The sequence below is a fragment of the Uloborus diversus genome, chromosome 1 (genome assembly GCF_026930045.1).
Source record: "Uloborus diversus isolate 005 chromosome 1, Udiv.v.3.1, whole genome shotgun sequence".
Taxonomy (NCBI): Eukaryota; Metazoa; Arthropoda; class Arachnida; order Araneae; family Uloboridae; genus Uloborus; species Uloborus diversus.
Genome location: NC_072731.1, coordinates 13627358 through 13645139, shown reverse-complemented (window position 1 = coordinate 13645139; position 17782 = coordinate 13627358). Strand labels below are relative to the sequence as shown.

The window sequence follows — 17782 nt, the reverse complement described above, 5'->3', positions numbered from 1 at the left end:
TAATCCTAGTTATTTGTTGAAAAATGAATGATTTTTTTGATATATTCAAAAATAATAATGGGTTTAGTTTTCTTTTTTTTTTTAAATATCGTCTGCGCTTTTTGCCAGTTTTATTAGTTTTGTGGAACGCGATAGACTGGCAAAATTCTGTTTCACTGATGCACGTTAGATATGAAATTAATCTTAGTCTGAACAATTAAATATGGTACTATTACGTAATTTAATTGAAGGTCTTTAGATGAAAAAAAAAATACTTGAATCAGATGATATTAAAAACTATTAAGGGAACAGACACTAATTCCTAAATATTTCTACTTCAAAACCCAACTTTAGCATTATTTTACCTTTCAATATTTACTGAGTTATTAATATCACAAACCCACTTTACTATTTCAATTTATTTCCATTATTTCCCCCCTCTATTTCGTGTATTTTTGAGAGAAAAAAAGCTAAAAAATACGATTATGTAAAAATTTACAACTTAAACACTTTTGAATATAGAATATCAAAATGTTTTTTTCTATTTTGTAACGAAGTGCAATCAAATAGCAGAAAACGTCATTGAAATTGAAAATTTTACCTGATGTTGCTACATGACCCGCAATTCCTTGATTAGCAGGAATCCTCACTTCGACTGATGCTTGCTGTAAAAACAAATCAGATCCTATACTACAACAATTTCCATTATCATTACATTTCAGAAAAGTAACTTATTCTTGCATTTATTTCCATTGTTCAACACATGTTCAGTATGGAAATCAGAAATTGGTGAATAATAAAACAGAGATTATTTTACAAATATGGGGTTGTTTCCTTCATTCAAAAGTAGTACTTTTCGTCACTGAAATTGATAGAATAAGCAAAAAAAAAAAAAAAAAAAAAAATTCGTGGACCCAGAAAATATTTTCATTTTCCCAACAGTTTTTTTTAAATTAATTTTTTTAAATGTCGGCTTTTTCAAACAAGGCGTGGTCTTGATGACGTCACAAATGATGCAATTTGTCGCATCTTTCTACCACGTTTCCACGTTATGATAATCAAGAAGCGAATTAAATTGCGCTCAACGCTTGCTATCAACCATATCGTTATGGCCAATACACGTGAGTAAAGATGCGAATTAAATATTTTGGTCAGTGAATGACAACACAGAATGGCATTTCATCATTTGTGATGTCAAAGAAGTAATTATTTATTCCGGATTTAGAAAAAAAAAGAGGTTGGGAACGAAAAATAATATGAGATGATCATAAAAACTACAGGCTTTCTGAAAATTTTTATTCATCTATTTATTTCATCCTTTTTTTTTCTCCATCTCCGTAGCTGTACGTCTCAAAGCATCCAAAAAAAAGCTTTATGACGAGCTTCGCACCCCCCTACGTTGGTTAAAAAAAAAACTGTTAACCGCCGAGGCATCCGCCCAAGGCATCACGGTAAGAGAGATAGGGTGTGGCGGTGAAAAGTCTCTGTACAGTTTGTTCTACTACTAGGATATTACTTCTGCCAAGAAAACTGTCTTACAAGATATCTTTCGAAAGCGATGATTTGCGTTTGCTGCAAGCGAGTTTGGGTAAATATGAATTCTGCGTCTTGTTATAGTGATTTGTGATAATAGGGTGGCTTCCTTCAGTCAAAAGTACTACTTTTAGCCATTGCATTTGATAGAATGAGCAAAAAAAAAAAAAAAAAAAAAAAAATAACATGGACCCTGAACATACTTTCATTTTTTAAACAGTTATTTTTAAATTAATTTTTTTAAATGTCCGATTTTTCAAACAAGGCGTGGTCTTGATGATGTCACAAATGATGCAATTTGCCGCATCTTTCTACCACGTTTCCACGTTATGATAATCAAGAAGCGAATTATTGCGCTCAACGCTTGCTATCAACCATATCGTTGCCAATACACGTGAGTAAAGATGCGAATTAAATATTTTGGTCTGTGAATGGCAATACTGAATGGCATTTCATCATTTGTGATGTCATCGGACAGAAGCATAAACAATAAAAGCTCGCCGATTTAAGTAATTTTTTAAAAATATTAAACTTAAACGAATTATTTAAAAAACGGTCAGATCCTATGTTTTTAAGCATGCTCTTTCAGAAAAAAATACTTTTAAAATTTTTGAAACGACCCCATTGCCGAATCCTTAGTTTTTGCCTCGAAATTCATGAGTTGCGTCTCATTTAACGCTCAACAGTTACAAACATAATTATTCATTAAACTTTATAAGCAAAGCTATATCTTTATCTTTATCTGTACTAATAACAAAGCTGAAAGTCTGTGTGTGTGTGTGTGTGTGTGTGTGTGTGTGTGTGTCTGAATCTCTGTTACGCGCATAGCGCCTGGATCGTTAGGCCAATTTTCCTGAAATTTGGCACAGAATAAGTTCGTAGCATAGGGGTGAGCACCTTGAAGCGATTTTTAAAAAATTCGATTTTGTTCTTTTTCTATTCCAATTTTAAGCCAAGCGAATTAACATAACATGGACGAAAAAATTAGCATAGCATATTGGCTTGAAATTTATCATCCATTATTTGTAAATTTGTAAATTTGTTCTTTTACTAGTTTTCGCTCAGGGGTCAAAATTCGATCATATTCATAAATGAATATTTGATAAAACTTGCATGAATTTAACTATTTCCAACATTTTTATTTACACTCTTACCCATAAGATAAATAAATACCTTTATGCTGAACAGTAAAGTAAGACAAAACAACGTTAGAAGAAGCACAAATTTGTAAATTACAGCAGACACGTGTTTCGGCGTTACAGGGAACGCCTTTTTCAATGCAAAAAATAATGAGCTTATGGATGAAAAGACATCCGACAAAAGCCAAGAGCAGATAAGCATGCAGCTTAAAAGATAAAAACAGCGGATTAGCCAAACACCAATGACAAAGTTATAAACCGATCAGGAACCAATAGGAATGCAAGCAAAGGCCAAGAGCTTTCTCTTAGGTACGAACCCAGAAAGAAAGAATTCAACTGGACAAAGATTAAGCCGAAGCTTAAATAATTTATTCTAGTTTTGCTTTTTGTATGCTAATCTGAAAATAAATGGATGAAAAGGGATATTTAGATAATAGGGTCGTTTCCGAAATTTTAAGATTATTTTAGACCTACCAATGAATGAACACTTCCCTGTGAATGAATACCTCGTAACTTTGTTTGATAAAAATAAGTTTTTTTTTTCTCTGATAAATTGGCGGTAGTCACTTCTACTCATTTCTAGAAAGAAAACAATAGAAAAGATTATAACAGGGTTCGTACTAGATTTCAGAAATAAAATGAAGGAGTTTTGGAGGAGTTCTGAAGGAGTAGAATGAGATTTTGAAGGAGTACTTTTGGGCTGTCCTTAAATGATATCAGACTTTTTTACAACGTATTTGATCCTCTTCCCCCTTTGTCACACTTAACCTTATTTCTCCTTTGGTAAAATGTCATAGTTTGCATAAAAATGTTATAATAACTGAGTGATGTCACTTTTTGTCACTCTTGCTCTTCCCCTTGTCAATTTCATGAACCCATCTCCCCCTTTAAGGTATGACATCACACATAGATGACCTTTTTAGAATGTCAAAACTGCGATTTACGAAGCAATTGTTTTCTTTAACAAAATCACTTAATATAGTACATCCGCTTAAGTATTTTTTAATATTTAAATAATAATTAGACAAACTGACTTTTGTTGTTGAGAGTGTGGTGGGGGGAAAAGCAATAATCATAAAACTTGAAAAGCTTTTGAAATGTCTTACTCATCTAATACTTTCACCTTCAACTTTTAATAAAATTATCAATTTGTAAATCACATCTTTATAAAAAAAAATAAAATAAACATACGAAATTACTACAATAAAATCGCCCTTATACCTTCGCCCTTGTAACGATGTGATGAAGCTTAGTTGTCGTTTGAAATAATTTAAATTACTGTCACAGAGGAAGATTATGTAGTCTTGAACTAAAAAAAGAAGAAGTTTTGAAGGAGTTAAAACCAAAATGAAGGAGTCTGAAGGGCCCTTCAAAAAAAAAAAAAATGAAGGAGTATTGGAAGAGTTTTGAAGGACCGTACGAACCCTGTATAAGAAATAAATAAATATTTTTATGCAGAGAAGTAAAAAGGAAGTAACCAACATTTTGCAGCACAAAATGAATCTGCTGCAGTAATCTGTAGTTTTGCGCTACAAAACGTTGGCTACCTCCTTTTATTTATTAGAAAAATGATATGTGTGTCGGTTAGGCTTGTGGTGTTCATTTACCGGGTCGGGGAACTTCTTTTCATTTCATTGTCCCCAAAATCCTGATGCAGAACCACAAGAGTTTTCACAATTAAAAAAAAAATTAATAATTACATACATCATCTGAATGAGGCGGATACAGACTACCATTTTAGGGGGGGGGGGGTTATGCTAAAGAATTCCCCCTCCCCCGTGCCAAACGAACCATGAAAAATTTCTTCAAATGCTTGGGTTTCAATAAAAAGCACGAAATCGGTCAGGAATAGGGCTTCTCATAAGCACAAACGTAGCAAATGTTGTTGTTGTTACTTATGCCACTAGAGAACCCGAGCCCGAGTAACAATGCTACTCGATTTTAAGGCAGAGGGGTACGGCTTCCGTTTTAATCGAGCGCCTATTTCTAGGTGGAAGTCCGATTTGGCTCAGACAACACAATAGATGGCTGCACCACCTGTGGACACTTCGAGAATTTAGAACCAAGTCAGAAGCCGAATAACTTCTGTCCAAGCACCACCAGAGGTATCGTTTCACCTGGAGGACTTTGTGACTACGAGCATATTTAACGTCCCCCAGTCACCCTTAGTGAAGACCGTGGATCTTCGACGGGCTAGGATCGAACCCGGAGCCCTCCGGTCACAAGTCCGATGCCTTACCGATAAGGCTATCACGGTCCCACGTAGCAAATTAATTTCATAAACAATGAAAGAAGAAATTTAAAAAATTTACTTTCAAAGGTAATTAGTGAATTAAAAAAGACAACTGAAATTGTTTACATTTTATGCATAATTGTTGAACACAATGTGGACGGGTACTGTTGTCGACGATTTAGGGGAGGGGGAGGGTTATGACCTCCATGACCCTTCCCTTGTATCCACCACTGCATCTAAAGTATTTTTGCTATCATGTGGCAAATGTTACAACAATCCACGATGCTATGAATTTTCGCAAATGAAATTGCGCTTGGTGTTCATTTACTGGTCGGTCTACCCTACGACCCCGAAGCAGCCACTAAGCTCCCCACGTTTCCTTTTAATGCAACTATCTTTACTAATAATAAAGCTGAAAGTCTCTCTGTGGGGATGTCAGGAGGATGTCTGGATGTCCGGAGGATGTCTGGATCTCTGTGACGCGCATAGCGCCTAGGCCGTTCGGCCGATTTTCATGAAATTTGGCACAAAGTTAGTTTGTAGCATGGGGGGTGTGCACCTCGAAGCGATTTTTCGAAAATTTGATGTGGTTCTTTTTCTATTCCAATTTTAAGAACAAAATTATCATAAAATGGACGAGTAAATTACGAAATTATCATAACGTGGAACCGTAACATGGGCACAAGCCAATGGGCGAGATAAAAAATTATCATAACGTGGAACCGTAACATGGGTACAAGCCAATTAGCGAGAAAATTCACCATACATTATTTGTAAATATACAGGCGAACCAAAAGACCTTTTAATTTTTCTATTACGGGCAAAGCAGTGCGGGTACCACTGGTAAGATATAAAAATCCATTTTTAAGAAGCTAATGAAGCTATCCTACCTACCTCTGTCCCATCTTCGGCTACATGTCCATCAAACACTTTCGCCACAAGCTCGTTCCTTTCTTTGTCCAAGAGAAACAAAGAGCATCTGAGGAAAGAGTGAGACTGAATGATTGATTACAACTATAAAACTGTGAGCTCTTTTTTTTTTCAACCTATAATTCAAAATGTAAGCAAACTAACCTTTCGGCTTTGGTGAGATGCCTCGCTTGAGCCATTATTTCTCTCAGAAGTAGCGTTACGTCGTCTGTAAGATATGAGATATGTCTCAACTTTCTTACAAAATACATTAATTTACTTTAAAAAAAAAATCTGCGTGAAAGATGACTGCTATATTCGTTTTTCATGTGGAATACCTGATACTGGTTTCGTGCACTAAGTTACAGGGTAAGTCAGGGTAATTCGCCGCTCCGGAATAGATGCCATGCCTATTTAATTATTGATAGAATGCAGTCAGACGTGCAGTATAAATGCCTCCTCCCCCAATTGAGATTTCTTTAACCAGTTTCAATCAAACGCGTATTTAGTCACTGAAAAGTGAATAAATATAGAGAAAACTTATTTTTTCTGCATTTCACTTGGTTTACATGTTTTTTATAATTGTTTTTATACACCCCGTTAAGTGCCGTGGAGGAATGGCATAACGTTCAGTTTTTGTAAAAAACATTGTTTTTTTTTTTCTTCTTCTTCCAACTAAATCATAATGTATTCATAGAAACATTAGCAGTTTTCTTAATTAGGGGGGAAAAGGGTTTTGTGCATAGAAAGTATTCGATGCACAATAGGACTACCTTTTGTGCTTCAAAAACATATTTTCAACTGCCTCTCGTTTCCTATAATAATTATTAATAAACAATAAAGTTTATATCTCTTTACTTCCCTTTCCCTCTTTCTTTACGTTTTTTCCCCACTAACTTTAACGCTTTTACTTAGGCTGCATATGCTATATGTAACGTTTAAAAGATCTTCACCATCTGTAAAATATCTAATTTATTGAACATTATCTTTTATCGCTGGTAAAATTATTTAGTTATAGTGATGGTGCGTGAGTTTACATTTGAATAAATGTTACATTAAAGTGAGTGTAAACCTTCAGGGGAGTTGAGTGACGCTGAATAAATGATGTTAAGTCAAAAGGATGGTGAGAATTGAGGTATTTCTGAATCAGTTTATTGATTTTAAGTTTTAGGCTTCAACTTCTAATATTTCTGTGCTGAACTAAAACTTAGTTCTGTCTTACTTTTCTTATGGCATATTTACAATTGTTAAACGTGCATATTGGAAAACTTCTGTTTACAAAACCATTTATATTGCTGAAGTGCACGAAAAATATCTTTACACATTTGTGAAAAATTGTGAAAATAAATGAATAAAAATGCGTAAATATATTCTCTTCATTTTTTAATAGTATTCAATCCAAAACACCAATTTTTTTTTTATTTATTTCTTTTTTTTTTTTGAGGAAGTTTGAAAGTGCTGTTGTTTTTCTAGAGAAAACAAGAGACAGATTTTAGAGAACTTTTAATTTGAAACATTTACTATGTAATTGAACTCTAGAGCTTTTTCCTTAAATTTCCAAAATAACTACTCTTTACACTGAAATTTATTCAATTTTTTAAAATGTTTCCCTTTACTTTCCAGTACAAAAGCCACAGCATCAACACTTTAGAGTTGAAAATGCGCACCATTTCAGATGAAACACTCCTGAGCAGAGCACTAGTGCAGTCAGACTTGACCTTCTGGGAATTGAGGGTTTGGTCATGACAGTCCTTAATTTATGTAGAAAATATCATTATAAGCATTCGCCATATGTGGTAAAAACAAAGGCTCTGGGGAGGGGGAGGGGGGCTTTCGCTGCGTCATTACTCCCGAGGCATTGGCTTGTAATCAGGGTTGGCTTTCTTCCGGCAGAAACTAGTTTTTGCCATGCCAGTGGCAGAAACTGGTTATAACCGGTAAAAACCAGCAGAAACTGGCAAAAACTTAAAAAGGTCTTTAATAACTTAAGTAATCAGTAAATGATATTTGTTTAAGTAAACTAAAAATTTAAACATTATTTCATCATTTAAAAAAATAAAATCCCATGCTAATGCCCTTGATTTAGTTCAGAAAGGGAACTTTCCAATTGCAGAGGCTCGTAGTATTTGGATTAATTTAACAAAGGATAAAAAATCATACAGGGGTGATTAGGAAAGAGGAGTGACATACAGAATTAAACAGGCATTACTGATTATAATTTGCTCACTTATATGCTTCCTCTAAATTGTTTGTAATTGAAATTATGTCATGTGCTTGTGCCAGAATTTTACTTGCCTAAATTTTATACCTTATGTCACAGCTTTGCAAAACAAATTGGCCCCATTTCTCAAAACTTATTTTTCCAGTCAAATTTTTACCACAACCCCAGTTACTATATGGTGGACCAGTTATACAATAGATGAAAGTTTCACGAACATTGCTTGCTCCTTGATGCATTGTCTGCTAGCTCTTCTGTTTTAAGAAGAATATTCTAAAATTTCTCATTTGTGCGTAGTAAATTGAGAGCCTACTTAGATTTTTGAAACCACCTTTTCTAAGAGGCAGTTGCAGGGTCCAAACAAAGTAACATTTGATTTTGAATTGTGATAATTTTGTAATAAAACTACAGTACTTTGGTAAACAATTAATTATTTTTTTTATGCATTTTCTGTTGTATATCAAGAATTAATTTTTCATTTTGTGCGTTTTTGCCAGTTTCTGCCGCAAAGTGGCAGAAAGTGGTTTTTGCCATGCTGGTTTTAACCGGTTTCTACCAGTGGTTTTAACCGCCTCGGCAGAAACTTGCCAACCCTGATTGTAAGATAAAAAAATTTTGAAAAAAAAAATAGAACCGACTTCAAAATTGCTCTAAAAAGTGAAAAATAATTTTATTCTTTAAACACCATCGATAATGCTTTTAAACATAATTTTTGAAGTTGGCGCAAAAACAAAACGTAAAATCCAGTGTAACCATGCTTCGTTCATATTTTTTTCAGAAAAGCATCCAAAGTTACGAACGAAACATTTATATCGTTATTCAAATATGTTGTCATCAATGCAGAATTTATGTGATAGTGAAGAAACTGGGCCTGGTTAAATTTATAGTTGTAGTTGAGTTATGACTGTGAATGATTTTATCTATCGTTTTTGCGCCAACTTCAAAAATTATGTTTAAAAGCATTATCGATGGTGTTTAAAGAATAAAATTATTTTTCACTTTTTAGAGCAATTTTGAAGTCGGTTCTATTTTTTTTTCAAAATTTTTTTATTTCATTCTTTTTAGTGTAAATGTAGATATTTCAGTAAAAGTAAGAAGTTAGCTAGTAAGAAGTGCGGCTCTATATCACTGTATTGCTTTAGAAAAGCCTTTATTCAAAATTATCATTACAATTACTATTAATGTTACAGTTATATGGCACCAAACTTTTATAACAATGAGTTTCATATTGTCGCGTAGATGAAGATAGCGAAGACAATGTGAAAGCCAAATGAAGCGAATACTCGATAGTCTCAACTCGAGATCTTTATTCAGAACCACGAATGAACGTTACAAAGTGCTGGAACTTTCCAGACTTGGAAAGATAGAGAAATTAATAGAACATTCGAGAAAATACGGGAAACAGTAGAAACGAAATTTTAGTAAAATTCATTTTGTCCTAGTCGGGATTTGAACCCGGGTCGCTCGTGTGGGAGGCGAGAATTCTACCACTGAGCCACCGTTATCCACGGATGAAAAAAGCGAACCTCGCTACAATATCATTTTAATCATTTAATAGGGAAATTGCATAAAATGTACTGTTTTTTGCCCATAACTTTTTTTTCTAAAGAACAAATATGGTCAAATAAAGTAATGGGACCTAAGTTGAGCCATCCCCTATCCATTAAAAAAAGAATCATCAAAATCGGTTCACTAGGTGAGCCGCTATGAGTGGACAAACAAAAAAAAAAAAAACATACATACGGTATGAACTGATAACCGCCTCCTTTTTGAAGTCGGTTAAAAATGAACAGTAATGAGCTGCAAATAGAATTAGAGGTATCAAGGTAATCGATACCGCAATACTGTATAGAAACGTGGCTAAAAATGTATAACCCATTCTATTCGTATTGAGCTACTGTTACAAATAGCTATAAAAATTATTATTTTATTTATTTATTTATTTATTTATTTATTTATTATTATTATTATTTTTTTTTTTTTTGAAAAACAGAATAAATTATGGTAGGGAATATCTTTGTTTGATTATATTTGATTATTGTTTTTAATGTAACGATACTCATTCGACATAAAAAAAAATGAGCGAAAGATTTCGTTTAACAGTGAAATTTCGTTACAACAAATACCAATACAAAGGAATACTCATTTCAACGAGCTAGATTTTCAGTTCCGATTTAATTCCCGCAAAATTGCTTGGATTCCATTACACTGGCGTGCTAAGCCCAAAAGTCGTATCTGCATCTAAGTTCAAAATGAGAAATTGCCGTTTAAAGTTGTGTGCCTCTACGTGTTTGATACAGATGCAACTTTTTCAGAATTTTTTGAAAAATATTTCCCATTCACAAATGACCACAAAGCACTGTATTTTGGTAAAATATGAGTTAAAGAGCCACTGGGTGACAGCGACTCAATTTTGATAAAAAAAAAATACAGATATGACTTCTGTGCTTAACACGGCAGTAAAACGAAAAACCCGTTACAACGAACAAAATTTGAGGTCCTTTGAAGTTCATTGTAATAGGATTTCACTGAAATTTTTTTTACAACTATAACTCATATTTTGTTTTATTTATTCTACAGTGAATCAAGATGATGTATCGGTTTTCCTAACACACATTTTATTATTTTCAAACACAAAAATCTTAATATTTTTTGTGACAAAAGTATCATAAGTCTTAAAAAATGCAATTCATCAAAATGTAAAACTCAGCTGAAATTATAATTGTCAAACATTCTACTAAAATGACTGGTAATCAACAACGCTTTGACGCACAAAATAACAGATAACTGCATACACGCGTTTCGAGGTTTCAGGGAACCTCTTTTTCAATGCAAATAGTAGCTTTTGGATAAAAGAGAGGGGCTTTTACAGTCTGACCATCGACTATATGGAAAGGATAATATCCGGTTTATAGGCGGAAATGGACGTATCTATTAGTTTATAGGGATGTTAGTTGGTTTGTTTCAGATGTGCACTTTTGCCTCTCTATTATTTAGCCTTAGTTTTGTAAAAATGAAAATTTACTCTCAGCAAACATTTTTTAAATCTAAAGTATATTCGATATATATTCTCACCGGCAAAAATTAATTGATTTACTTATTCACAACAAAGTTTCGAGCTTATCATTTTGCTTTTACGTTCCTGAACGAAGTGAAAATATATTTTTTTTTTTTGTTTCCATGGTAACTATTTTTGTTTCCCCTTATTTTATTTTTCAGAATGCAATAAATGAATAAGGTACTAGTGACATTATAAAACGCATGCATCAAAATCTCATCGTTATTTTCCCTTCTTCCCTGCTAGATTCATTCATATGGAATCGTCTTTACTTGGCAGATTGCCAAATTACATACAATCCACGGTCAAACGGTACAAGATATCTTTTCATCCAAAAGCCATTTTTGCATTGAAAAAGAGGTTCCCTGAGACCTCGAAACACGTGTGTGCAGTAATCTGCTAATTTGTTCGTCCAAACGCTGTTGATTACCAGTTACATTTTCGGACAAAGGTATTGATTTGTTTCGTATTCTACTGAAGTGTTAAAAACAGATTTGCTTTATTCAATGGAATATCAACAAATGACATGAACGAGAAAACAACTAAACGTTCATATAATATTATAGAAATATTTCTCTAGATTTCTACAATTCATAAGCTGATTTCTTCCACGAAAGTTCTGCGTATTCTTTAAAAATAAAATGTGCCAGAAATTTTTCTTTACTCGTAAAAAAAAAGGAAAAACAGAAATTGCTTACCTAAATGAGTAAACAGATTTCTCGCCACAGTTAGAAGTGACTAAAGTAGAAAAAGAATTTATTACTGAAGAGTAACTCGCTGCAGTATGTATATCTTCCTAATGAATAAGAAATACACACACATGTCGGGCGCATGCATCATAGATGACGCCACAGTTGCAGTGTGCACGATCTAGAGCCGCTATATAGACAGGCCGACGCATCAGCTTAAGTTTAGCCATTTTGGGTCGGATTTTTCATTGTTGCACTGCTAGGGTTACCACAGCAAAGTTTCGGATTTCGCCAAATTTGCCGAAAATTCACGTGCCGCTAATAATTGCTCACAGTGAATAATCATCAAACGCGATAAATCGCCAGAAAAGACAACCACTCAAACACGCGCTCCGATCGAAAATGGCTAATCTTAAGCTGATGCGTCGGCTCGTATATATAGGGGCCTTAGCTCGATCCATTTCCTCGAGTGAGACTTTTTTAAGGACATATTTGTACTTTATTCCCCGAATTTAAAACTCTGGCTTTTCATTTTCACCATTTAAATTTGCCCCTAATTCCCTAACAAATATATGCAGAAAAATGTCTCACCTGTTCAAATGGATTGAGCATTTGTTAAATGTTTTCTTACTAGAAATAGGAAATGAAGGGAGTAAAGGTAAACTGAACCGTAATTGTCGTCGTCCTTTGTTCATCAATGGATGTGAGAACGGGGATTCTTCAGAAAAAGGATTGAATTCTGAACAACGTAATTGTTTCTATACGTTAAAGATATTTTCAACATTAATATGTTAAAACAATACGCATTATTTATTGGTTATCACTATGGCATTGAAATTTGAAAAAATGCGAAATAAGGCACACAGGCTAGTGCATCGCATTACAAGGAACCATAACGCAACAACGAGGTACAGTCAATACCATACTTCATAGTGTGTCATGTTCACACATTAAGGGACTAACTCCAAGCTGGGCTGACGCCCAGTGCGGGACCTTCCCCGGCGTAACGCACCGCGTCCGCAGACCACTACCGGTTTCTGAAGCCAGCCAGACGGAGGTACAACCTGGGGGTACACCCCAAAAAGTGGGGAGAAGAGGAGCCAAGTATATGGTTTAACGGCCTAACATTAAGATACCGCATGAATTTGATTGGAATTTGAAAGGATATTCTTTTAGGTCAATACATTTAAAAACGAACATAACCCACATTGCTTTTATGTGTAAAGAAGTAGACAATATTGCTAATCTCAAAAAAAAAAAAAAAAAAAAAAAAAAAAGAAATCAAACATCTGGTCGGACCACCATATGCTATACAAATAAAAAAATGAAATAAATAAATAAACAAAATAAATTTTTGGAAAAATTAAGTGGGCATAACATGAAAATTTAAAATTTTTTTTGACCACATTTATATTTTTTCAAATAATTTAATCTAGGCGTTCCGCCTGGTAGAAAAAAACCGAAACTTCATACCGGAACTACATTCCTGGGTGAAACCTAGTTCAGGTCATTAATAAGTTTCCAAACGGCGATGTGACTGTCGGCTGTTTTAAATTAGGTAGGTTTTTTTTTTTTTTTTTTTCCAATACTAATTTTTTTTTCAATGGAAAATAATTTCACTGGTGTGAAAAAATACAATTACACCAATTTAACAAACACGGTAGGAGAAAAGGTAAATTGCACTATGAGTTACCTGACATTCCTCCCGTAATCTTCGTTCTTCATCGTAAGCCCGTGCTCTGCTGAGAAGTGGAGATAAACAACGGAATGTTTCATTTAAAAAATGCTCATCTTCTTCGCAAAAACTGCAAAAAGAAAAAAAAATCAATATTGTTTAGGGCGGGAAAAATGTTTCTAAATTTGAAAAGAACTTCGACTTCTGTGTGCAAAATTTAAGACATTTTTTCTATCACTTGATAAATTCTGTTGGTAAAATTTAGATACTTACACTATTTCTAAAACCTTTGATGTTCTTAATATTGGGTGAATGAGGGAGAATCACCGCACCCCTTATATTTCATGTCATTATTGAGAGAAAGCAAGCAGACACTCAGGATAGGTGCAAAATACCTTTAACCAGTGTATAGAGTGAGCCCCTATTCAAATTTTCTTGGAATTGGATTTTAACTCATTGGGGCTTTGTCGGTAGCCAGGCATTTAAAATATATTCCCTTTTGATTAGGTTTTTGCAAGGTGATGTTTTCATGTACGATTTTAATGGATGCGTAGTCTAAAAAAATCCGACACTTATTGGTTTTGTTTACGTTATTTTAAAGGGTGAATGATATACTTTGTTTTAATGGCGATACTGAGGAATATTTCTCTTACTTGAAAGGTGTTTTTTATGATCTTAGATCCATTCTGATGAATATTTTCGAAACTATTCCAGACGAGGATTTTAAAGAGTCGTCGACTCTCTTTGAAAACTTACCTTTATTATATCGGAGACGCGTTTTTTTTTCGTTATAGGTACTTTACGGCTAATCATTAATCTTGGCAATTGTTTTTGTTTAGCTTATTGTTGGCATGTTTGATTATATCTATACGTAAAAACTATTTATTTGGCGAAACCATGCATTATTTTGTCACTGTGCTTTTTTTTTTTTTGAACAAAGAACAAGGATTGAAACAAAACTAATAAAATGAAATGTAATTTTCTAAATAATTAAACCAAGCCGTTTAAAGTAAAAAGTCCGCCAAATGAAAAATCCCAGTAATTCGGCAAATAGACTTTAAATGATCCATTGACATTCAAAATTATTTGCTAAATGATTAAATCGAGACATAAATAAAAGCGAACGTTCCATTAAAATAGAAATTAGAAAAGACGGAGCTGACATGACGACGATGTAAGCATATTTTTCAAATTTTCTTACATTTTACGGGGTACGGGATACAAAATTTCCATTTCGTAGTAGATGTACTGTGTTTTTTAATTACGTTGTTTTTCTGCTAGGTAATTTTCCTTTAAACATTTTCGTTAAAAACATTGGATCGCTAATCGGTTGGAATCGCTTCGCTCGCTAATTGGGTGAGTTACTGTAGCGCGGTCGGTTGGCGAGTTTGACGATAAGCAATAGAATTGCGGGATTTTTTTACAATTTAAAAGCTACTGTTAATGTAATTTTGATACATATTTTGTTTATTTGGCGAAATATTAAAATTGCAAATAATTGTTTTCAGCTATTTAAAGGCTTTTTACGCTTTTTTTAAGTAAAATAAAATGATTATTTTACATCAGAGGGGGGGAAAGGATTTCCTTTTAATCATGGAACTTTTTTTCTTTGATCATGTTGCTAATCGATCGGAGTTTGCATCACTCGCTAATCGTTTGGGTTTCGGCAGCGGGGTCACTTGGCGAGTTTGGCGATAAACATAGATTTGCGGATTTATTTACTTTTGAAAGCTACTGTTAATGTAATTTACGTCTTTTTCGTTTATTTGGTGAAACTTTTTCAATTGCAAAAAAAAAAAAAAAATATCCGCTTCACTCGCAAAAATGCTGGGTTCCGGTATCGTGGTCGTTTGACGAGTTAGGTGATAACAATAGTTGGGAAATTATTTTAAGTTTTAAAGCAACTGTAAATGTGATTCAATGTTTTGGCGAATTGTTATGAATTCCAAAGAAACCTTTGTTTGTTTTTAACCGAATGAAATACGACTTTTTCTTTTTTTTTCTGACGACGATTTTCGAATGTCCCACGGGATTTTTCTTTTTCTTTTTTCATTAGACAGATGGGATAGCTAATCAATCGGAGTTTGCTTCGCTCACTAAGAGCTGGGTTTCGGTAGCTTGGTCGCTTGCCGAGTTTTGCAACAAACAATAGAGTTGCGGAATTATTTTACATTTGAAAGATACTATTTGATGTCTTTTTTGGTTATTTGTTGAAACATTTCAAATTGCAGATAAAAAGCGCTTCATTCGCTAAAGAGCAGGGTTGTGTTAGCGTGGAACCTTGGCGCGTTAAGCGATGAACTATACAGTTGGACGATTATTTTGAGTTTTAAAGCTTCTGTAAGTCTTTATAAGGAAACATTAATGGTGGTCTAAGTTATTCAAATCTACTGAACGTATCCAACTCTCATACAGAGGATGTTTTGTAGCGTTTCCGAGATGCATTATTTGCCACACTGGGTCATCAAAAAATCCTTTGTTTTATTAAATAATCGAAGTTGGACGTTTTTCATTTGCTCAGAAATATCCTCATTGTACTTCCAAAGAATTCACTTTCAATAAAAATACACGTATTCATAGAAAGTACGTATTTTGATTTTGGAGCTTTCATTTAATGCATGTACATGCTTTTTCATTGTTTGAACTATATTTGTAATGAAGAAACTGACCTTTCCTTATTTACAAGACAAACAAGCATAGCGACTCTGTCTTCTTGAATAGAAGGGACGGGACAGCATAGCAAAGATACAACTTCGGTTTCTAAGCTGCTTTCAATCACAGACACTTGATCCTAAAACAATAAAATTCCAATATTTTAATGTTTGCACTTTAGTTTAATAGTCTTTTCATGAAAACAAAAAATATTGACAGGGAAATTATGTCCTGTAATCAGAGATTGGTTAGAGTTTGTCCCTTATAGTGAGTACTATTAAAGAAAAATAAAACCAAATTTAAGAAGTATAATGCTTAAGAGAATCTCGTTTGAGTTAAAAGCTAAAATCATGAAACTTTTACGGAAGATTGACTGTTACATCAAAACCGAATTAAAGTTTCAAATGCAATACCGTTTGTTGCAAAACAAATGATCCAAACTGAAAGGGGGTGATAGACTTTGCCAAAACAAACAACTTTCACAATGCAATGTGGGGTCGGAAAGCAAACGGCAGGCCTGAGGTGAGGGTACTTGGTTAGCAGAAATGGGAAATGCAATAAAGACTAAAAACAACAACATGAGGACAAAGATCCTTTATTAATAACTTTATAACTACGTTATTTATAGATGGATACAAGTACTGTAACCTCTTCCAGCAGGTGTTGTCCGAATTATGAACATGTACCAGCAAATGTTTGAGGCATCATGTCAATCCAACACGACGGAGCACCAGCTGATGTTTCCTGGAATGTTCGAAACTACATGGTTCGAAACTACTGCCTTCCCGAACAGATGAATTAGCCATGAAGGGTGAGTCTCTTGACCTCCCAGATCTTCCAATTCGTCCTTCTTAGGTTTTTTTTTTCTCTCTCTGGGGACAGCTAAAAAGTGTCGTGTACAAGACGCATATTGCGTAAACAGAGGAAAATTCCCCAAAAAGCGCTTGCAGACGTGGATTATATGACATGAATATTCTAACGTCGTGCGTTGTTCAATGCATCGCTGATGTGAAGCTTGTTTTGCAGCTGGCGGATGCTCGTTTGAGCATTTGTAATAAATAAAGGTTCTTTGTCTTCATGTTGTTGTTCATGTTCTTTATTATTGCATTCCCCATTTCTGCGCACCAAGTATACCCTCTCCGGCATGCCGTTTGCTTTCTGACCCCACATTGCATTGTGAAAGTTGTTTGTTTTGGCAAGGTCTATCACCCCTTTCAGTATGGACCATTAGTTTTGCTACACCCTGTTTATCTCTGAAGTTTTTTCTTATGTTGAAAAGAAGAAATAAGCCAAAATAAATACACCCAAACATGTATCACATAGCATGTTGTGTTGAACACAAAATAAAAACGAGCTGATGTGTGCATCACATGACTTCCTTTTACTCCAATTTAATATCATTTTCCCATTATTGGCAGTTTTAATGTGATTCAATAGTTTACTCTCTAAATATCAGCAACAGTGGCCAAATTAAAACCAGATTTAAAAAAAAATCGCCAAATTTGTCGCCAAGGAGGCGACAAAACTTGGCAATTAAAAGACTGGCGATATATTGCCAAGTGTCCGCCATATTATAACACCAAAATTTTCGCCCCAAAAAGGGGAAAAAGACTCCCTTTGACGCATCCAAATGCAACCAAAAAGGGAGGTGCACAACTAGACCCCACTAGGAGTCTACGAACCAAATTTAAACTTTC

General features: G+C 34.2%; 1 protein-coding gene across 1 annotated transcript in view; it reads right to left on the bottom strand.

Annotated features, from left to right (window-relative positions):
• The window catches only part of LOC129234297 (cGMP-dependent 3',5'-cyclic phosphodiesterase-like), a 137310-nt gene that overhangs the window by 53777 nt on the left and 65751 nt on the right, over positions 1-17782 (bottom strand). The window contains exons 3-8 of the mRNA XM_054868292.1: positions 16103-16224; positions 13452-13563; positions 11768-11807; positions 5959-6022; positions 5779-5863; positions 581-644 (exon numbers count right to left, since the gene is read on the bottom strand). Of these exons, the coding sequence (XP_054724267.1) occupies positions 581-644; positions 5779-5863; positions 5959-6022; positions 11768-11807; positions 13452-13563; positions 16103-16224 (487 nt within the window). The remainder of the gene's footprint in view (positions 1-580; positions 645-5778; positions 5864-5958; positions 6023-11767; positions 11808-13451; positions 13564-16102; positions 16225-17782) is intronic.